The following is a 22,848-nucleotide window of genomic DNA, read 5'->3' on the forward strand; positions in this document are numbered from 1 at the left end:
ATATATATATATATAGATAGATAGATAGATATGAAGAAATTAAATTTGACACCCAAAGGCATCCCAACATAGTCTTTGTCATCATGTAAAAGGTTTTGTTGTCCTCAAGATGATGTTAAAGTATCTTGATCCTGAATAACAGTGATCAGCACCCTTAGGATTTACTGTCATCAGTTGTGGTATATAGTACCACCATAAGAACCATTTCCTACAGGACTACAGGCAAATTGTCCAAGTGCCTTTCCAGCAAGTTTCCTGCAAACCTAGACCAGCTGTCTTCTATTAGTGCACTTTGAGCATGATTTATTTATGGTTGTGTGACTGACAGACCACTATACTCTAGAGCTGTTTCACTGTAAAGAGTAGTAAAACAATATACTTTTACCACTCACTTGATTCCTGGGACATCACATGTGTTGGGCTTTGATGAATCATCCTGTGGACAAAATAATCATAAGCTGCAAGCATCATACCAAGTGTACAACATGTAGCCCTTCCCTCTCCCATCAGTACCTTCTCATCATCCCACAACTGTTTCTGCGAGTCCTTCTCTGCACTGGACTCTGAATTCTCCGCCCCAGGAGTCGTTAGCAGCAGGACTAATTAGTGAAACAGCAAGACACAGTTGCTTGCTATGACAAAACGCATCACTATTCAAATCCATGCAAGAAATGAGTCATCAATATCTCAGCCAGTCATGCAGAATATAGTGCTGTGCACTAAATTCCTGAGTCTCTAAAAATAGCAAGGTGACCAGCAGAGACTGAGCGGATGCCAGCCAATCTTGGCTTCATTATATCAAAGCCTCACATGTAAAAAGACACATTCAGTGGATAATCAGTGAATTATTGATCCCCCTCTGTAGACCAGCTTGAGTCAGCTTCATTCAGAGATGTTAGCTGAGGACTGCACCAGCATGATGTAGTTCTTTGCCAGAGATCAGTCTCCATTTACTCTATAAATATTTTAACAATAGTCTAGACTGTCTTCTTTGCGACATCAACTCTTACGTCATTAAAGGTCTGCCACCTGTATTAGTACATTAATAACTAAAAGCAGCTCTGGGTCTTTGTAACTGGATCTTCCATTACCTCGTTTTGGCTGCAGCTCCTGTGAACCTCCTGCAAACACCTCCTGGGATTTCGGATTCATGGCACTCTGGTGTAAAGCAGAGTCCGAATTTGTCCTGCATGTGTTAGAAAGATAAGATGTCGGTAGGGGAGAAAAAAAAAAAAAAAAAAATTCACTGCCAAATTCCCCACTTAGGGCAGAATGCCAACAAAGCATCCTTTTCATCAAGAATAACAAACTAACAAACATTATGCCCAGTTGGATCAGTTTGGACATTTTGTACCAACACAGATGCACAGTAATTTAAAAAAAAAAATAAAAAAAAATCAGGTAACGTTATTCTTGCCATTGAGCCGTATCTGGTTGTGTGCTTGTTATCATTTCGGCAATGAGGAGGTGGCTTACCTTCTCCAGCTAGTGTCTGGTGGTGGGGAGAGGTAAACTGAGCTGTAAGGACAGCTGTCAATGTGAATTCAGTTAAGGCTAATAAAGCAGAGGGGATGAAAAATGAATCTGAGCTCAACCAAACTTTCATTCACTGATGCAACCCAACAGACCTGATGCATAATAAATGACTACACACAAGTGTTGCTGGGATTCAATTACTTAGAAAAGTTTTCAGTGTTTAACTACTGGTGAAACACATTTATAAGGACAATTCTGTCAATGGGAGTTTAGCAACACACAGTTTCATATTGTATCATTCAAAATCAGGCTCTCAATACATGTGGTGAAGCAAAGAATTCACCCCATTCTTTGTTCAAGATCTGAAGAACAATGCAGTACTGTGAGATGACACCTCACCATCACTGCATCTAGCGTTTTGTTGTTGCGCTAGGCGTGCATACAATGCCGAACAGTCACTCTAAATGGATCAGGCAAATCACGAGTGTTTCACTCTGAGCTCTCAAATATTGCTTTTATGTATTCCTCACAAACCATGTTGTACGCAACATGGCTGGTTTAGTACACTCTATGAAACAAACAATTCCAGTGCAATTTGTTTCACAGTACAATTACAGTCCTTACCTGTGCTTGTTAGCTAAATCATGCTAATTAAGGCCGATCTATCTGGCTAAAGCAAATAAAAAGACATCGCTGTATAGTTTACTGACCCTATCTAAATTTCAGATTTACTTCAAGTTTGTCATTCCAACTATAATATAATACAGCTGAAATAAAATCTAGTTGTATTTCTGCTTGTGAGTATTGTGGATTCCCAGTAAATGATAGCAACACCAGCCAACGACGAGTGGATCACTCAAAAACTATCCACAATTGATAGTGTTCTGTCTCCAGAAATGGCTAAATCAAACTTAACTTGCAAGCCCAGGTTTCCCAGAGTCATCCAAGAGTGCATTACTAAAGGTGGGCTACAACAAGCCTGAGGTCCAAATCCACCCCACCTGATGCAGACTCAAAGCAGGCGTCAGACTTAAAAATCACACCCAAGCATTAACAACTAGTGAAGTCAAAACTTTCCCATCTCCATGTGCTTCAAAAGTAAGGATATTTGCCGCCCGTGTTTGTCGACTGAAAGCGGCCGGCGGTGAGGAGATGTAATGCGGTTCCTATCACGGTAGACACGCTCCACCAGTCCGTGGTGCCTGGTTGTCCGACTGGTATCCAGCACCGAGTTCTAGAGTGAACACAGCAGGTGAATGAAGCCAGCAAAACAACTCAGACAGAAAGACTGTCTCGGGATAATGTATTAGGATTAATGGTGCAAATGTGTCTAATTCAAAATGAATCAAGCCATGGGCCCCCCATACTGATGCTTGAGTTGGCAAATGTATTTATAGATGGAAAGCCATGACAAGCAATGATATACTTTAAAATTTAAAAACCAAATTACACAGCAGGGTATAACTGATATGTGCAGCATAGAACACTTCTGGCTTCCTTTTGCTCCTGAACAAAGATAAAACCTTGTCAGACCTTGCAACTTTAACCAGCAGGTCATTTCTGAACCTTTACTGCCATTACAGCCTAAGCAAATCCTGCAGATTTTTAATTGCTTTCTAAAGAATTCACCGTTTTGAGTCAATCTTTCACCAATACTACAGATAACTGCAGCATTTGTATGTCCAATACTACAGCCAACAGCCAAAAAAGGTACACTGGTTGAGAACAAACCATTGATTTACCAGCCAACAGAGGCTAAGGGCTCACCTGAAAAGGCAGGTCAATGTTGCCATTTCCAATCTGATTGACATTGGGCAGTGAGCCTCCATAGTACTGTCCACGATTCTGCCCTAGTTGCAAATACTGGGTCTTCTGTAACTGCAACTGTGCAAAGTAAAATTGCATGAAAGCATGAGAGAATGGTTGATCTGAGTCACAAAAAAGTGATGGTAAAAATGAATGACTCCTGCTAGTCCACAGTTCATAAAGTGAAAGATTAATGAATCAAATAACTAACAGACAAAACATGATGAGACAGATGAGGCAAATGTGGCTGTTCAACAAACAATTAAGCAGACATCTTTCACAGCAAATAAACAAATAAATAAATTTTAAAAATCACATTGTCTGATGTGAATGACACCTGACTCACAGCTTGTTACTATCCATGTAACAAACCTGGCTATTACATAGGCCACGTGCCTTACAAAATCCATCACAAAAGTCATGTATGTTATTACGAACTGAAGTCTTAATGTAGTTCATTACCAATAAAGAACTACAGTAAAACCGATGATCTGAACAAATGTAATGGACTAATGTGTGGATGACAACACAAAGCATTCTGACCACAAAACTGAGTAGTTAATTCCATCTTTTCCTCTGCAGTAAATGACAGTACAGCTCAGGTTTACACTGATGCAGCGTGTGGTAAGTGGGCGTCATTTCCAGCACTAGGGCCAACAATTAGCCCAAATGTTTCCTGGCAACAAGCTGTTCATTCTGTTTGTGGATAATCAAGATGAAAATATTACTTTATCAACAGAATATAAGCTGGCAATCGTTTTGGAAATCAATTAATTGTTTGTCATTTTCAGGTTACAAAAAGTTAATATTTGCCACATGATTCCAAATTATTTTATTGTTTACTAAAAGACAATCCAACATCCCACTCTTCATTGAATTATAATGAAGATGTTTCATGGCTTTCAGATTTTTTACGGGGTAATCTAAGTTTGCAACTATATTATTTTAATTATCAGTAATGCATTTATTTTTTTTTTTCGATTAATGGTCCAATTGTTTAGTCTATAAAACGTAAAAAAGTTGCGAAAAATTCTTATGTGCTAGAGCTCAGCTACAATTTAAAATTGCTTGTTTTGATCAATACATGGTTGCAAGCCAGGAAAAAAACAATCCTCACATTTAAGAAGCTGAAAACGCTACCCAAGTAATAAGACGAATAAATGATTGATCATCAAAAGCACTGATTGTTTTCTATCAATGGACTACTCGATTAAACAAGTAAACACTTCTTACGCTTTAATCACAATTTTGACTTCTGATACATATAGACAAAAACACAATTAAAATAAAATGAATTTTTTAAAACTAATTATCGGCAGATTAATGCTATAAATGGAAATAATTGTTAATATCAGGTTGCATTAACAAATACCTTTATTACGAGAAATTGCCAGAATACCTGACTTGACATAAACATAAGCTAACTAAATTAAACTAGTGGAGATGGAGCTAATGAAACAAAGTCCTGTGAGTCGGCTAGAGCTGACTTTATTTTCCACAAGTCTGCATTTGCTTATTTTTTTTCCAATTGCTAGATCATATGCTAACGTTACCGAGCTACTGTAACGTGTAACACTAAGCTAGTAGTAATTAACGTTAACTTAAATGACTAACGGGGGAAAAGAAATCACATCTTGGAAGGCTGAATAATATCCAATGGGCTAACAAATGCTAACTTGGCCGCAGAGATATTCCTCCAATTTAATTTATAGAAGCTGACTTTCTTAACATATTGTTCAGTAACGTTAATTAACATGTCAGGCGATTTGTTTGCTTTTCAAATGTGAGCAGCGACTGCTCAAACCAACCACAGAGCACAGGTGCTCATTATTCACACAGCGCCAGGAGGCTAGCTAAGCTATTTAACGCTGCCCATATATACCCGAATCATGCTAGTGTGTTTTGACAAACAAAAAAAATATAATTTGTGGTGTTACATTGATGCGACTTAAGGACGTTAATATTAACATCGGCTACTTAGCAACCCGACGTCCAGATTTATCACCGCAGTGCTCATTAGCTGCCAAACAGCGATGCAACAAAATGTAAACACTCGGGGTGTTCTGTGCTTACCCGTGCAGCTCTGGTGATGTTCAAATCTTTCATCACTTCTTCAAACGCAGCAGTCTCCTCCGCCTGCTTCTGATTATGCAAAGCGATTTTTTCGCTAAATTTGCGAGGATTGTTTGAGGACGCCATCTTTCCCTCTTCTTCTCAATGGAATGTAACGTTACGAACCACACCAGGGCTTTCTGGTGTCGTCATCACGCACGGTCAGCGTGTCTTGACCATTCTGCTTTTTGCTTCAACGATTGCCAGTAACCCAAGTTTTGGGACTGTGCCAGTTTGGCATAAAATTAGATAAGATTCACTTTATTCACAACAAAGGTGATTTTTGTTCTCAAGATACTGTATAAATTGTGAAATAAATATATATTGTGTATACATAGTAAAATAGAGTGGTTCCCTCTCTGATAATGCACCATTTATTAAGTGTTTAGTTGTAGTTAATGGCTCTAGTACTGGTTAATAAGTAATTATTAAGTAATAAATATAGGTTGCAAGGTATTAACAACTCTTGGGTTGCCAAGTTGTGGAAAATCCTCCTCCAGCACGACACTTTGCTAACACTCCACCTTAAGTGGGGAGACCCCTCCAAGTCATAGAGCTTTTTGTTATAAGTCTATAAGTCATTAATAAAGAGCACCATATCTCTCACTTTCTAATGTCAGTTTGTATGCAGTTAAAATGTTAGTATGTCATTAACAGTGGGCAAATAGTTTCTCGATTTGTAATAAGCCATCAGCTAAAGTCACCAATAAATATTAAACCATTAATAAAGGATTATAAAATTAATCCATCAAGTCTCTAGCTTCACATTTTATTACAGTGCAGATGTCCTGCATTATTTTTTCAGAAGCTGAGTGATCAAAAAGTCCATTCAAGGGGAATTGTTAAAAAGACCTTAAAAGCCTGATGCTAGAGGAAGATTTTCTGCAACCTGACAACTCAAAAGTTGTTTTAATAGCTAATAACTGATCAGTAAACAATGAACCACCATATAATTAGTCCATTAAATACTGCTTGTAGACCCCTTATAAATGATGTCTTATCAGAAAGTGATACCAGTAAAGCATATATGGATATTTACTATACTATTTTCTAGTATTTCGGAGAACACACTATTAATCAAGGAAATAATAGGTAATCTAAGATAATGAAAATCATAAATGCAACACCAATGAAAAGAAACACAAATGTACTTATTAGGTAAACCTACAGAGTAATTGTCCCTTTAAGTTTCTATGGGTGTGTGGATGCAAATATTCAACCTCGTATAATGCGAGACAGTGCTTCAATTGGCTTGTTGTCAAAATAAAAAGCACCTCAAGGGCATTTTTAAAAGATGGTGGTTTAATAAAGGATGTACATAAAGCTACACAAATGTCTACATTCCCCTTTAACTACAGTGGTTGCCTTTATATTGCACTTTAACCGTATAATGTGCTTTTATTGGTACAGGGAGAACAACACAAAAACACACTAAGGCAAACAATCCATCAAGTATATTTTTACTTCAGCAGCAAAATCAGATGTCTGATAAAAACTGTGTTGAAAAGTGCTACAATGCAGTAATAAAAAACACATAAGCCAGCACCAGCTACAACTGACAAGTAGTTTTGAATGTGTTCTCCATCAAAATTATGTATTTGTCAGGGTTTGTGCAATAACTCAGATGTTAAATCTTGACTTTAAAAGACAATTATCATTTACAAGGTAGTTGTTACCATGTCACTGTAGCTTTGGGACAAAAGCATGTACCGAATGCAAGACGTAACACTTGTTTAACAAAAAAGAGCAGCACATACTGACATTCCAATGGAGACACAATAATTTATGTAGCTGCCTTAGGAGGTCCACAGTGGTTTGTTATGTTGACCGCATATTTCTGCCTGAATCTGACCAGTGCCTGAGAGTGTGGCACCCGACCCAACAAGCTTATAGTATATAATGTTTGGCATACATGTCCAAACCCGGCACAGAACTGAACATAATTTCTACACTTCTGCCCAAATCTGGCCCATCGGGCTTGGTTCAGGTATCCACACTCTAGTTTACACCCAGGAAACATGTGGCATCAATAAAAAAAAGAAAAAAAGAAAATAAAATTTTAAACGCACTCAATACTAGTGTTCATGTGTGCAATCATTACTGTGCATTGTTATGTGGTTTGTTGATTAGTACATTTGATAAACATGGAAAAACAGCTAGATTATCAATTGACTTGAATGTTTTAATAAAACAAATTTTAAAAAATTGCAACAATACAATCAAAATGTCCAACATTATAAAGGTCAAGTATGTCAATATCTTTTCACAGCAAACTTTAACTCAAGACTTTCATTCAAAAACAAGATTTTGATGAGACATGACCTCTGATAAAATAATAAAATCAAAAGAGCCTATTATTGCTGTCAACTTAAGCCCTTGACAGGTAAAACTAACACTTTCACTGGCCAAGTTATTAATATTTTTGTAAGAAAAGCATTTTAAATTTACAATAGATAATGATATTCTGGAAGAGAACTGATTTCATTCCAGGTCATTCACCAGTGAGCTTATATTTCCAAATATGAAATCACAAAAACTTGGAAACAATACATCTACCAATCTGTTACTGAAGTCAACAGGAAATTATGCTGAACATCATCTTGGTCTTTCTATTGGAATGTATCAAAATGTCTTGGTGGATACCAACTGTCAAAACCTATTATCACCTGTATTGCAAAAGCTTGTTTCTGTATCAGAAAAACATGTCAACAACAAAAAAAACCTTCATTAGACACATCTTTCCCAAAAAAGAATAGACAATAATGTAATGTTGCTTAGTATAGCAGGTTTTCTCACTCACAAACACACACACACACATACAACAGCAGCTTACAGAATGTTCACACCTTGTGTTGGTCAGCAGAAATAGCACATGAAATATAATCTTCACAGTCGCAGGTCAGTCAGTTAGCGTTGTGTAGTGATTTGTGGCAGTATAATTGGTGTACAGGCAATGCCAGCAAAAGATTCTGGGAAATGTAAATCCCTTTCCCACTCATCTGTCTCTGTGTTGTACACCTGCACGATGCTTGTGACATTGTTCAGGTGCCAATTGTAACCTCCAACGACATAGATCTTCCGGTCCAGTAAGCAGCAGCCTGCCTCAGACTGCCCCGCTCTCATGGGACTCACAGTGGTCCACTGGTTGCTCTCTGGAATGTAATACTCGACTGCCAACACATCAAAACAACGGTCCACGTGGTCCATGCGACCGCCCAGAGCATAAACCCGATCCCCGGTGCTGATCATGGCATGCAGCACTCTGGGTTCATTCATGGGAGCTCTGAAGTCCCACTGGTCTGATACTGGATCATAGCAGTGAAGAGTTTTCTTGTCATCCAGAGAGACCCCGTAACCCCCTGAGACATACAGCTTTTGTCCACAGGGAGTCCCTGCATGACCCCAAATCCTGCGTTTCAGTGGTTCCACGTAAGTCCACTCATTCCTCGTTGGGCAGTAACACTCCACAGATGACAGACTGCCAGATCGATTACGCCCTCCAGTGGCATACAACTGTCCATGCAGCATGTTGAGCTGAAACTGGATACGAGCTTCCTGCATGGGTTGGATGCGCAGCCACTGGTTCAAATGTGGGTCATAGCGGAAACAGCTGTCTACTGCACCTTCACCACTGCGGTACTGTAAGTGCTGTCCACCGACAACATACACAAAGTTGTCAAGTACAGCAACACAAGCATGGCTGCACCCCGTCTCCATCTCTGTCAGCTCTTTGAACTGGCGGGAGGTGACGTCAGGGAGACAGTACACCTTGGAGCTCACGGTGCGGTCATTGTCAGTGTAGGGCGTCCCACCAAAGGTGATGAGTGACATGACATCAGAACGAATGAGCGTCCGTGAGGACTGCATCTCATGCTGTCGGAAGGGAAGAATCTGGTAATTGAAGGCCTCAAGAAGATACTGGCGACACAGCACATCCTCCACCATGATGTCCACCTTCTGAACACTGTCCACCAGCTCTGAGGAGCGCATGAGCGGGAAGCGCACGTGGCAGAGCACACTGCTGGCTTGAGCCCGGCGAGACTCTTCATACTGGAGCCACCTGATGGCAGCGTGGAAGAGGTCAATCTCGCTACAGTTCTTGAGTTTGTTACTCTGCAGAAAGAAGATGAGGCGCTCCATGGGAATGTGCAGAAAGTCCTCCTCCTCGGCAATTTGGAGGAAGTGACGAAAGGTGAAGGCATCCACCGATTCCTTGAGGGAAGACAGGCTGAAGGTGGTGGCCATCTGGCCGATGTGCAGGCAGGTCTCCACGCTCATCGCTGACTTGAGGAACTCCTCACAGAGGTCCACGACTGGGACCATCTGAAGAAACACAGCTGCACCCAGGACATCCTGAATACAGTCCAAGTCTAAAGTGACTTCTGCACTGTAGGCAAAATCGATAATGTGTTTCAGCCCACGCGCAGACAAACCCTTCAACTCAATGGTGTCTTGATTAGACTCCCTCATGCCACCGGTAAACATTGCTCTGTAAAACAAGAAGACCATCTCTTTAAAATGCATGGCACTGATGTAAGATTACATGAATTTTCTATGATCTTCTGTGACTTTGTCAGAGCACATGTATTCCTCTCCCCACTAAATTGCTTTAAATATAATTCAGTCATTTGTGAAGTGCACTTTGCTTTAACAGTGCACTCAGTGTAGCATCAGCTAAGTGCCCCCGATATGATTCAGACTGACCTGAAGTAATCACTACAGGCGGCCAGTACTGCTTTGTGGACCTCGAAGCGCTCCTCATTGACAGCCAGCACGACGTCAAGTAGTTGGCCCTGAGCTCGCAAAACAGACAAACCTTGCAGAAGGGTAGCACTGTGGCTTGGGGCCGAGAAAGTACAGCGCAGGGTACTGTTCTTGTTAGCCATACTGGAAGAAAAAAGGCATTGTCACAATTTTTCCATTTAACATATGCTCCTAGAAACTATTATATGCTGGTGAAACAGACGGTATGTTCAATAATGTGTGGATATGTTGTGTCTTTGTTAGACTGCAAATGCACACAGCAACAGACTGGGATGGAAACTTAATCTTATCTGCTACAGCTGGCCAGTGGGAAACACAATCCTTAGTGTACAGTGTCTGCATAGGTGAGAGTGCTGTGTGCATTTGCAGTCTAACAAAGACACAACATATCCACACATTATTGAACATACCGTCTGTTTCACCAGCATATAATAGTTTCTAGGAGCATATGTTAAATGGAAAAATGCACAACTACTTCACTGCTGGCCATAGGAAACAATAGAGTATACAACAAAAGTGAGTACACCCTTAATCATTATCACTATTATATTGAATAACTATAAATCCTGTCAATTTAACACAATTTTATTTGATGCCAATTCATTTATAAAAGAATGTATAACTAATTAAACTATAACAAAGGGTCCATATTTAAAAACCAACAGCAACAAAGGTCAGTAGAGAAATGTTGGGCCAGTGTTCACAGATTCTTCTTCATACCTTCTGTGATGCTACTGTCCTGACCAGGGCAACCTTGTAAAAGACGTTTGTAACCTGACTACAATGGGATTCCCCTGGTTAAGAACAACGCTACTGGTCTAAAAAAAACAAAACCGATTAACAATAATAATAAATAGGTACAGGTAACTGTTAGCTGGTTTCTTTTTGCAGTTAAAGCAACTGGCCTTGAGGCCTGAGCAGCTCCCCGGTGTTTCCTGAAGTCAAGGTGGACGCTCCAGTCCCCTCGGACCAGGTTGCCTTCCCGGAGCCGTGGAGGACTCGTACTAGGTGACACCGAGGAGACAGCCCAACACCGCGGACACACCACAGCTTCACCCTACTTCACTCACCTGTTCTGTAAATGTTTCGAAGCCAAATCGCCACCATCCGACTCCGCCATCTTCTAACACAGAGCAACTCGCATATGGCATTTTCAGAAGCGTTATATGAAGGCCAGCGGCACGGATAGTCTATTCATTATGTTTTGATGGTAAGGAAACAGCCTGCTATTCAGACACAGACTGATGGAACCACCGGTCTGTGCTCTGCGAAACACGGTGATAACCTCTCCTCCTCCACCTACCGCCTGTTTGCTAAACGTCCTCCCCTGCACTGACAGCGCCTGTCCACTAGAAGGCGCCGTAGTTACATGTTCCCAGACCAGTCCAGTGATACAAGTACATGTAATTAGGGTTGTAGCCAACGATTATTTTTAGTGGTGGAAGTACTCATATTCTTTAAGTAAGGAAAGTATTATGTAAAATTACTTTATATACAAGTAAAAGTCCTGCATTCAAAATGGTGTCACAAAAGTATAGTCGTCAAACTATATTTAAAGTATCCAAAGTATGCAGAATAGCACATTTCACATTAATTACTGTATATCATAATATTGGATTATAATTATTGATGCTTTATTGTGTACATCGCATTCAATGCTGCAGCTGGTAAAGGTGGAGCTCATTTTAACTCCCTTATATAACTATATTTCAATCACTGCTGTGTAGCTTGTGATTTTCCTAGCAGGGATCAATAACATCTTATGATTTTACAAGTATTTTATCTGATTCTGAAACGTAACTAGTATTACATTTATCAAATAAATAAAGTAAAAAGTACAATATTTGCCTCTAAAATATAGTTAAGCAGAAGTACAAAGTAGCAAAAAATTTAAATACTCAAGTACAGATACCTCAAAACTGTACTTAAGTAAAATACTTGAGTAAATGTACTTAGTTACTTTCCACCACATATTATTTCATGATTGATTCTCAATTAATTGTTTTGTTTATATGTCAGAAAATAGGAAAACATGCTTAATAAGCTGACAGCCTTCTTTTACGTATTTGACCAACACCACATCTTTGATTTAAAGCATACTAATAAATGTCTATAAAATAATCTCTGCAATCTCAAGTCCATATTTTCCTGAGGATACATGTCCTTATTATCTATACACAACATGGTATCCTTTGATAGTGTTTTAACCACACATCATGTTTATCAGATGTTTATCAGCCTCATTTCTGTGGTCAAGACAGATGATTTTAATCTTGATGTAGTGAGAGATAAAACTTTGACTCATTGACTGTGACACAACAGACTGATTGTCTTGTTGATTTCCCTCTCCTCCAGCAGGCCTTAGCTAAATAATATAGGAACCGAGAAAAGGATCATTTTGTTCTGGTGGGAAACTGAGATGCAGTGTAATGGAAAATACTGTAAGTCTGAACTAATTTAACACGCAAACAAGTCATGTTCTAGTTTGCACAACGTTGAAATACAACAGAAGTGTCTTTGGTTATGACTAAACAATCCTTTCACTTTGCATGAGCTGCGTTTTAGGTCATTTGTGTGTGTGTGTGTGTGTGTGTGTGTGTGTGTGTGTGCGATCACTTCCTGCCGCAACCTCTTCACAGGTTCACAAATGTGCTGCTCTGTCATTACATACACTGCTTCTTTGTTCATACAGTCTCCTAGGTTTCATTTCACACTGACCAACAATGACCTATACCTTTTACAGTAAAGCTGCTGTTTTTATTAGAATATCCCTGTTGTTAAAGAAAAATAACAGAGAAAATGTATTGTTGGATTATCTGATTTGTATTGAAAGTTAATGATGATCACTTTATTTAGCCAAGTATGTTAACACACATGAGGATTTATTCTCCACTATATTTTAAAAAGGGGTTTATTAATAGCATGCATTGATGAAGTCTGACTGGTTAATCCTTCTGTTTTCATATAGCCCTCTCACCTCTTTATGTAAAATGTCACTGACAGTGTACAAAAATACACTAATGTCCAACACAAAACACAACACGTTCTTCATCACAAGATGCTTTTGCAGATACATTATTGTTCAAAAAGATAAAACTACTCAAACAGGAAAGGTACTCATTCGGTAAATGAACAAATATGTTAAGATTTTGTGCAATTTTGTGCTGTGCGGCAGTAAAACCCAAACTTACATATTTTAAGTCATGTCTGTCTTCAAATCAAAGACCAAACCGTTCCTGTAAATCAGCATGGCGATCTCATTCTCTACTGCTTCCAGATCTATTATTTCTTCTTCTCTGGAGCTCTTTGGCACCTCGTCTGTAGAGTCAAGGCTCTCATCACTGCTCCCTCCTGACATACTTGAATCTCCCCTCTCATTTTCCACGTCCTCGGCAGTTCCATCGCCCCACTCCTCTTGGAGGACAGTGGTCCCCTCTGCATCCACTGAGACAGACTTGCCTTCTGGATGCTGCCGAAGCAGCATCAGCTCATGCACCTCCTCTTTCCCCTCCACCATCTGCTGTTGTAGGTCACAGTAAGATTAAAGATTCAAATACTTTCAGATACTTTTCTCTGGTTATCATCTATTCTGTTTATAATACAAATCATTAAAGGAATGTGTCACTGTTTTGCTTTCTTGCTGTGAAATACACTGACTGGCCACTTTAATAGGAACACCTGTACAACTGTATGCACCTCTGACACATAAACATAAAATCTTAACCCTATAAAACCATTTGTATCATATTTGCTACGCGAGTTTCTGAGCAAGAAAAATTGCCAAAAATGCCCCATGTATCAAATGTGATACAAAAAAATAAACAAAATAATATGGCACATTTATTCCTATATGCCTGGGCTGTCTGTCTGCATAAATGGCAAATAAAAATCTTGAATCTTGAATTTTCTTTTGGATTTTGTTAAAAGGTTTAATGAACATCTCAGTTCCAAAAAATTTGAATGTTCTGGTTATTTTTTGATGTGTCAGGCTTTACAGGGTTAAGTATTAAAATGAGGAAATAGTGTTAATGTAGCTGACTAGTCCCCAAAATGTTGATACTGAATGCATAAATACAATCACTTGTTTTCCACTAATGGTGACTACAGCATCATGAAACGTGATCCTTTGGTTCCTTCTCAGTAAAATATTTTTGATCTTTCATATTTGTCTATAAGAACAATGTGTGCAAGACCTTTGTCGGTACCTTTATTGTAGTTGAATCACAAAATTGTTTTTCTTATAGGTCATCAAGAAAGAGGCAACCATTTTTACCTCATCAGTGATGTATTTTTATATTCACCCTGTAAATTTGAGTTTTATCAGCTATTTAGTTATAATAGAAATATAGTGGTGTGTAGTTTCTACAAAAAAAAGAAACTATTGACAGTTGCTTTGACGCAACTGTACCCTCTGCTACTGTATGTCTAAGGAATTGGTTCTGCTGTCTGGTCAAAATCAAGGTTTGTAGTTCTCTCACATTGTCTTTCACTGGGGACTTTCCTCTGTTTCATCTACTTCCTTGGGTAAAAAAAAGTGAGACATCTAGTCATGCCAACTGCCTCCGTTTGTCAGTTTTACTTATTACTTCCACTTCCACTTCCACTCACCCAAAACACATATACATACAACTAATTTTCTTGTAACTTAATTCCCACCATGTGCAAACTCAGGATGATGGGTTGTTGATGCATATTTAGCTTTGTAATTTATCTGCTGTTAAAAGTACTGTGTGCATAATAAACTTCCACATTTTACAATTTCTTAATCTGTGTTAATTGTTGTGTTATCTCCTGGTACAAAAACCCTCTGTGCTGTCTTCCTGTAAAATATTAAAATCATTTTTCTTGGCTTATCCAGACCCTGGGGGCATATTCATTAACTTTTCAGTCAAATGTGATTTGAGGTCATTAGCTAATTCCTCCCATCATGTAAAAACACACTTAGTTTAGCTCATTAGCTTGTGCATCGTAGTAGCTACTGGACTGATATCATGGGTTTGCAGGTGTAGGTTTAGATTCCAGTTAGTAAAAATGTTGTTTATATCATTAAAAGGGCTTATTGGTGATGTCATACCACACTGGGATTTTTGGGGTAGCTGTGGCTCAGGAGGTGGCACGGGTCAATAGTTAAATCCTTGGTTTTTTTCATTCCACATGTTGGGGGAAGACACTGAACCCCAAATGCACAACTGCTACAAGACTGCCACAGAAACATTTTTTAGACTCTGGCATCCTTTAAAATGTTTTTACACCAGGTAACTGAGCTGGATTTGAAGAAAATTGTGTAGATTTTATTATGGCACAAAGGTGACATAAGAAGGAGTTCTTCCCAAGTAAACATTGCCAAAGCTTCCAGAGTTTGTGGTGACAAGAGTGTGTGGAATATTAGCACAACCACTATCAACACTATTGTATGTTTACTGTGGTTATGCACAGAATAATCTGACACTGATAGTCAATGTGCTCTTCTTTGAAAGGCAGCGTGCATTCCTGTAATTTTAGTTTTTGTTATTTAAGTTTTGTTATCCACATTTTTTATGTTTTAACTTTTTTTATTGGAAAGGTAAATGAAGTGAGAGAAGGTCTATTCTACTGTATTGTATATCAGCACAAAGCAGGTATTTGCTAAAAGAGGTTGCAAGCAATCAGCTTTTATTGTGTGTGTGTGTGTTAAAAAAAGATAAAACCCCCAAATTCTCCCCAGGCACTTGTGACTCTAAAGCAAATTCCCATAGTATATACATGAGTAAATGTCCAGCTGTTGGAGTTTCCGAACAGGTAAGAGCTAAACAGTTCACACCCAGGCAAAGAACTCTCCATGTTAGATTTACCTGACTCTCCGGTTGATAGGGCTCGAAATCTAGAATAACAGGTGTTGGCACAGGAGGTAAGATGTTGGTTTTGATTCTGAGTAAACAAAGCAGAAACAGTTAAAGAAAAAAAGGATCCGCTTTGAATAACCAGACTACAAACAGTTAAATCTACTGTAAAAGTTTGGGAAACCCCTGTGTCAACTGTTAAACACGAGGGTAGAATTAAAGATTGTTTATTTGCTTCATTTTTTAGATTTCTTTCTAATAACAACTTACGTCATCAGAATAATGGGAAAGCTGGTGTGATAACAAAAAAGACATTTAGTGCCTTTAAAGTAAGACTATATGATTTTAAAAAACAATCACCTACCTCTTCAAGATAATGGCGCACAATATTGTGATTAAAAAGAACACAATGAGCAGACCCAAACTTAACCAGACTAATTTGGGTGAGAAAAAGGAGACAGGGAAAATAAGTTAGCATTCACATGTGCAAAAACCTCTCTGCTTGTATTTAACTTGATGAAAACCTACAAAAGTATTTCAACATGAGAGTTGATTCTGTTAGTCTGGTACCGTTCACAGGCGTCTCTGGTAGTGTAATGATAGTTACAGTGGCTTCAGGACCTTCTCCCACCCGTGTCACTCCGGCCAGGCTGACGTTGTATTTTGACCCCGGGGTCAGGTTACCCAGGTGGTATTTTGTCAGTGTAGCTGATATATTATGGCAGTCTGATGAAACTAAATCTGAAAAAAAATCCTACAGACAGTCACCCACTGTTGTTGACACAGTAATCAACAACTGATAATCCTGTTACTTGTAAAAAAAATTAAAATAAACAGTTACAGAGGAGAAAAAAGTGATTCCCACACCTTTCGGCTCATCCCCTGGGTTGATTTTCATGCTGCAGAGTCTGTAGTGTGTGAGGAAACCTCTTTGGTTCACCAAGGGTATTGCTCTCCAGGATAAGTTGGCAGAACTGCCTGTTTCGCTAAAAGCAATAAAGTCCTGGGGTTTTTCACATGGTGCTGGTGAAGAAGCACACAATAGGGTAAAATCAACTTTTTTTTTTCTTCTGCAGTATGTGGAGACAAATTTTGCTGTGCTCTATGATTGCCCCTGAGCCTGTACATTTTGCTGCATGGCATGCTGAGAAATCTAACTTAAAGACACTTACCACCCTCCTTTTTATAAAAGAGGCACATTGTAACTGTCTGTGGTTTCCTGGCTTCACATTTGTGCTCAAAGTAAAGGTAGCGAATGTAATCCTTTAACTGTATGTCTGCAGTAGAAACAGAAAGTGTGTCACAACAATAAATGAATGTGATAAAACATACCGTTGAAACAAAAAGATGAACAGCAAATGATGAGTTTGCTGTTGCAATGGAATTTCATCTGGTTGTGATTTGCAGTGTGATCCATTTTACTGTCTTCATCAGGGTGGCAATAAAAATAAAACAATTTTGAAAATAATACATGACCAAAGAGTTTTGGTGGATAATCAATGCCACGCTGTGCAGAATTTAAACTGAATCATCTCTGGTGCATGTTTGTCTTTATCTTCTCCATTGTTCACGTCCTGTGTAAAGCAGAGAGGATGAACGTGTGTAGCTAAGATCGCTTTAAATACAACTTACTCTTTATTTCCTCCCTATGTTTTTCTTCTGTCTTTGCTGTTAAAGTTATCACATTTTCTGGCCTTGACTCTCCATCTTGAAGCTCATACCACTCCTGGCAATTTTTTGTATTTTTCACCAAAGTTTGGTCACAAGCTGCAAGGGAGAAAAGAAATAACAGCCTTTAAGGTCTACCTAAGAATAAATATACATGATATGTGATCCCCCGTCCCTCTTCCGCACACACACTCTGGCCTACTTTTTAAATCTGCAGGAGGCTTGGCCGGTACTTGTATGATTGCTGGACGAGAATAGCCAGCTGCGTTTCTGGCAATAACAGAGATGTTAACAGCAGAGTACGACACATACATGTCAGCAGTATGTTTAGTCACGTTGTGCAGATGCTTCTTCACACAAGGACATCCATGAGAGGACTGCGTGTCATTTAGGATGTAAGTAACTCCTCCGATTGCTGCTGCATGAGGCATTGGCTGAAGAGCAGAAAAGAACTCAGTTCAGAAGGAGAACTGAACCAACTGAACAAGTAAAAGTTAATATCTATGAGTGGTACAGCCCAGTCTGGGGGCAACAGTTAACTCAGTGAAATGAAAAGTCCAAAGGAGAAACACAGAATGGTAGAAACTGGCTTACCTTCCATGTTAGCGTCACCTTTCGAGTGCCATTTAAATGTGTTGTTGTCATGTTGACTTCAGGTTCATGTTCAATCTCTACAGTAAAAACGCACAATATTAGTGAAAAGACCAATTAAGACAAATGAATGAATGAAGTCTAATTAAACTTATACCTCAATACATTTCAAGGAATTAAAACAAAAATAATTTTAGTTGTGTAAGTGGGAGTTGTTGGGACACATTTTTAGGATATATATTTTAACTAAGCCACTGAGTGTGGCTTTATGATATCCTTTATAATATCCATTTTGTGTCAAATGATGTAAATCATAAGAGATAAATTATTAAAAATCAAAATGGATTCAATATACACAGTGCAATATACCCTGTAAGTTCATTTGTTTATATAGAGTACTGTAAGTAACATATGAGTTCACCTGTGGGAACCATCACAACTGGAGACCAATTGCTCCACAGTGAGTTTAGGGCCTGAGTGGACCGATGTCTGATCCGGACATGGTAGGGTGTATGCTTCAAGAGATTCACAACAGTGACCTGGTCTGTGTAGATAAAAATGAAAATAGTGACATTTTGCTCACATTTTGAGTTTTGGTCATTTTATATAAGTCCTTGTATATAAATGACAAAAATGGTTGCTCATCAGTGTTTTCCAAAAAGATTCACATGACAGTTACAAAGCGACACATATTGATGTGTTCTGACAGTGCTGGGTGGCATTAGTTAGTAATGTGGCACAGTAAAGTAACTAGGTTTTTTCAGTAATGAACGGTGAATGCATCACAATTTGTAATAAAGTACTGATCTCAGTAATGCTCTGTTAGTTTGATATCTGGGGGTCAGCTAGTTGCTGTCTTACTGGGAGTGTGAGGGAGGAGGTCGGGACCTGTGGAGAGCAGGGGGCAGTCACAGAGGCTAAGCTAGCTGCTGGATGGTCATTATATCCTTCCAGATTGTAGTGCTGCCTTCTAGTTAAACCACAATGTCCTGTTTTCTGTTTCCACACATTTAATACAAAGAATAAATGTGGATACAGAGGCTCTGCAATTAAAGGCAACTTCAACAGGACTGACAGCTGAAAGTAGAGTAACAAATGATGTAACATTACATGCTAATGAGTAAACTGTAGCCTAGTGTAATTACCTTTTTCACTAAGTCATGTCTAGTGAGTAACTGTTTACAGTTTTCAAATAACTTGCCCAACACTCGTGATTAACCTCAATGTTACGTGTTAAGTGTAGGGCTAATAACTCCCAAATCACAACAAGAGGTGTTTTTTAATTCTTCCTATTCAGCTGACAATGCATGAATACAGCATTGCTGCTGTAGCCTATGGTAGCTAGTTAGCCACATGTGCTAACGTTTGCAACTTGCTGTAGGTTAACAGATAAGCAGCATTTCTCATAAATGTTCTCTTGTATTTTTGGTTTTAGAAAGAAAAAACATCTTCCAGACTCTGCAAGTGGAATATCTCTCTTACTAGAGCCTAATACACAATGCTTCAAAAAAAAAGAAAGAAAGAAATTGAAGCAATCTACTTTTTACAAAAGGAGTTTAGCATACATTCAGTGGACTAAAACAGACAAAACCAGCAGCATGGTCCTGTCTCAGAAGATCCAAAAGAAGAACAAAATTAGACCCTCAGTCAAAAGCTGAATTACCATTGAACTGAATGGGAATGTGTGTCCAAATCTTTGGCTGGTAGTGTATATCAGCCACAGAAAACATGAAATAATCATGAACAGACATTTCATTCAAAAGATGTTGATTACAGTGAAATACAATAACATGAGAGTACTTACACACTAACGTCTTATAGGTGGTGTAGCGGTAGGTGGCATTTGTTAATATCTGTAACAGCAATGCAGATATAAGTTTAAAATGGTTATTGGAAGCTGTAAAGGTTTATCTCAGATACAACAAATTTGTTAACAAAACACAAACATTCCTTACTCTTCCCCATGATTCTGTGGGGCGTTCATCTGGTCGAAACCAGACCTCAGCTGCAGCTGGATGCTTCTCTGCAGCGTTCCAGATTAAGCTGAGGTTGTTCGTTGACCAGGATACTGAAATATTTTGTGGCACTTCATATTTAACTGTTGAAAAGAAGCAAAATTTTGTGTGTAATGTTTTTTTTTAATTATTTCATCAGCTTATTATAGGCTACATTTGTACTGAATCTAGATTAAAAACCTAAAGTCAGACTGTTCTTTATTAACTTAGTGTAATTGGCAAATGTTGGGGAAATCCTTATATTTGTTCGTAGTAATGAGCATGTTTTTGCAGGGAAATGTAGACATAGGAAATACAGTTTATTATCTCTGTTGAAACTAGATGGGGTCAGGTTTCTACAATCTGCTGCCTCACTCTGTCTCTGGCTTGCACTGACTCCCTTGCACTCCCATGAAAAAAACTGGCCATCTGGCTTCAAATGTTAGTGTGTGTGAAGATTTGGCTCTTTGTTGAACTCTGATCCCTCAATGCATGTGTTTTAGACCAATGTCCTCTCAGGTGAGATACTTTATACCTATCCTCACTTATTCTTTTTTCATAATAACATTATAAGACACATTATTGGAGTGAGTTCATTTATTCTTTCTCACTTGCACTGAAGGAGTGGATAATAATAATTTCCATCACAGAAAAAAGCATCTTGTACCTGTGTGCTGAAGTACCACTGTCCTTATGGGTGATGTGCAGCTGGAGCTTCCTTCATGAGCTTCCACCGAAATGTTAACTGGCCTTGATTTGATCAGCTCCTCCTCAGTAATTTCCAACCAGGTCTTTTTAATGCCTCTGAATTTTTTTTTACTATGGAAACATCTCAAAAGACATTAGACTGTGTATAGGAATTTGGGAGACAACCACAAAAGAAGTGATGGGTGCCATTTCCACTATGTCTAGTATTTGTATTTATTTATTTTTTACAGCTATACTCATTCTCAAAATACAAAAGTATGAAAGTCACAATAGACACGTTATTAGCTTAGTATATGTCACCATTTTAAAATACTGCAGCTCAAACAGTTTAAAAATACCCACTCAATGTACAGATCAAATGTGACATCACTCTCAGTCGTGTTCATGCTCCATTCACACATGTATTCAGTCGCGGCAACATTTTTCCTGAAGCACTGAGGACTTGAAGGAGCTTCACATGCTGACCCTTTAAAGAAAAACATATCAAAATGATCTCATTTATGAATTTCTTTGAGCCTTTATTTTACTGGGTTACTCCAAAAATAAACAAGGACTGTCATGATTCGGTTCCGCTGTTTCCGGTCAGGCTTTTATTTTCACATCACTTCCTGTTTTGTTTCACCTCAGTTTTGGCCCTTTTATTTAATCATCATTAGTTCACCTGTTCCTTATTGTTTGCACCAGTTTTTTGTTTCCTTTTAGGCAGCGTCCTCCCACAGGACGCTGCGAGATTGTTCTAGACCTCAGCTCTGACTTTCCAGCATTCTTATCGTGCCTAATTCTCCGTGACTGACCTCCGATGCTGTTTTGTTTGACTACCGTTTTTTGCCTGTGCCCTTCTAGTTCTGATTGTCTGCAGTATACCGACCTCTGAGCTTTCCCCTGACTACCCGAATCTGGATCTCCTGGCTATTCCTGTCTACCGGCGCCGACCCTGGATTGTTTATTGACCTGATTTAGCTTCTAGGACTTTGTATCGTTTACCTGGTTGTTCCTAGTAAATTATCTTCTGTTATATCGTTCGTCTGGTCTTATAATTGAGTCCACCACACAACACCGTTTGTCGTCCTTACACGGCAAACCTGACAAAGGACCTCTTCGTTAGAAATTAAAGCAAAATTACAATCAAGAAAGGCTGCAGCTGTCATTTTCTTATTTGATTTAACATGTTTTAAATTGTTTATTCTATTTTAAATTGCACTTTTTTTTCATTTTCTCATTTTACTCTGAAGCACTTTGTAAGGGACCCTAGATCATATTGATCTTGCCATTCTGATGAGGTTATAGGCCTAAAGTTCTGTCTAAATAAACTGAACCAAGCTTCAAATTGAGAACAATTTTGTTCTATTTGTAAAGAGGTTATACCTGTAAAACATCAGACTATAAGCACCGGCACTTTAGTAACACAGTGCAGATACTATCTGTTAGTGGAAACCACATGATGCTGATAAGCTAACCAACATTTTAAGCCTTGTTACTTTCACCTGTCTGATTAGGATTGTGTTTTGATATGACTGGACAATTATTAAAAGCACATCAATGCTAGCCTATAAGTAGGTAAAGCAAAAAAAAGTAGTTTTCACATTCATTTACTGTACCTGTGCTGAGCGTTGTAAGGAACAGAAACATAACATATCCATAAAGTGAAATACAGCATTTCAAAGTTTCCATGAGGTATAGTGTCTAGAAAGATGATCAGTTGTCAGCGGGTAAGAGTCCCTGTAGTCAACCTGCCTTCGTGTAACTCAGCTGGCTTTCTCAGAAATGTCACAGATGTTTCAAGTCTCAAAGGTTATGAGTTGCAGCAAACCACAGTGTCAGGGGTGGGGGATGCTGTGTGCAGCACGCTGGCAGATAGACACAACAGCCATTCTGAAAGTAACAACTCTTTGAACACATTTTGTTGATTT

The 22,848-nt window shown here is 38.7% G+C and overlaps 3 protein-coding genes across 8 annotated transcripts in view; all 3 read right to left on the minus strand.

Annotated features, from left to right (window-relative positions):
• Positions 1 to 5,540, minus strand: part of crtc1b (CREB regulated transcription coactivator 1b) — a 14,974-nt gene extending 9,434 nt beyond the window's left edge. For all 3 annotated transcript variants that reach the window (XM_020612109.1, XM_020612108.1, XM_020612107.1), the window contains exons 1-7: positions 5,356 to 5,540; positions 3,244 to 3,360; positions 2,585 to 2,710; positions 1,477 to 1,538; positions 1,092 to 1,186; positions 514 to 599; positions 393 to 436 (exon numbers count right to left, since the gene is read on the minus strand). In XM_020612109.1, coding sequence (XP_020467765.1) covers positions 393 to 436; positions 514 to 599; positions 1,092 to 1,186; positions 1,477 to 1,538; positions 2,585 to 2,710; positions 3,244 to 3,360; positions 5,356 to 5,481 — 656 coding nt within the window. In that variant the 5' untranslated portion in view covers positions 5,482 to 5,540. The remainder of the gene's footprint in view (positions 1 to 392; positions 437 to 513; positions 600 to 1,091; positions 1,187 to 1,476; positions 1,539 to 2,584; positions 2,711 to 3,243; positions 3,361 to 5,355) is intronic.
• Positions 5,541 to 6,838: 1,298 nt separating this feature from the next.
• On the minus strand, positions 6,839 to 11,530 carry klhl26 (kelch-like family member 26). Of its 2 annotated transcripts, XM_020612114.1 has the most exons (3): positions 11,229 to 11,529; positions 10,099 to 10,281; positions 6,839 to 9,883 (listed from the first exon to the last, which is right to left on the minus strand). In XM_020612114.1, the coding sequence occupies exons 1-3, from the start codon at positions 11,276 to 11,278 to the stop codon at positions 8,302 to 8,304; spliced, it is 1,815 nt and encodes a 604-aa protein (XP_020467770.1). In that variant the 5' UTR covers positions 11,279 to 11,529; the 3' UTR covers positions 6,839 to 8,301. The 2 variants fall into 2 exon arrangements, with proteins under 2 accessions (XP_020467770.1, XP_020467771.1); XM_020612115.1 differs by lacking the exon at positions 10,099 to 10,281 and having other exon boundaries at positions 11,229 to 11,530.
• Positions 11,531 to 12,972: 1,442 nt separating this feature from the next.
• Positions 12,973 to 22,717, minus strand: il12rb1 (interleukin 12 receptor subunit beta 1). 3 transcript variants are annotated; one of them, XM_020611999.1, is made up of 15 exons: positions 22,537 to 22,717; positions 21,281 to 21,404; positions 20,898 to 21,061; positions 20,192 to 20,334; positions 20,041 to 20,089; positions 18,658 to 18,780; positions 18,240 to 18,316; positions 17,848 to 18,079; positions 17,610 to 17,744; positions 17,150 to 17,254; positions 16,845 to 17,000; positions 16,548 to 16,718; positions 16,342 to 16,411; positions 15,990 to 16,065; positions 12,973 to 13,675 (listed from the first exon to the last, which is right to left on the minus strand). In XM_020611999.1, exons 1-15 carry the CDS (start codon positions 22,607 to 22,609, stop codon positions 13,355 to 13,357), a joined length of 2,019 nt encoding a protein of 672 aa, XP_020467655.1. In that variant the 5' UTR covers positions 22,610 to 22,717; the 3' UTR covers positions 12,973 to 13,354. The 3 variants fall into 3 exon arrangements, with proteins under 3 accessions (XP_020467655.1, XP_020467656.1, XP_020467654.1); XM_020612000.1 differs by having other exon boundaries at positions 12,973 to 13,678; positions 20,898 to 21,049; positions 22,537 to 22,716; XM_020611998.1 differs by having other exon boundaries at positions 12,973 to 13,678; positions 22,537 to 22,716.
• Between the last annotated feature and the right edge of the window lie 131 nt (positions 22,718 to 22,848).

The sequence above is a fragment of the Monopterus albus genome, unplaced genomic scaffold, assembly GCF_001952655.1.
Source record: "Monopterus albus unplaced genomic scaffold, M_albus_1.0 scaffold120.1, whole genome shotgun sequence".
NCBI classification, from domain to species: Eukaryota; Metazoa; Chordata; class Actinopteri; order Synbranchiformes; family Synbranchidae; genus Monopterus; species Monopterus albus.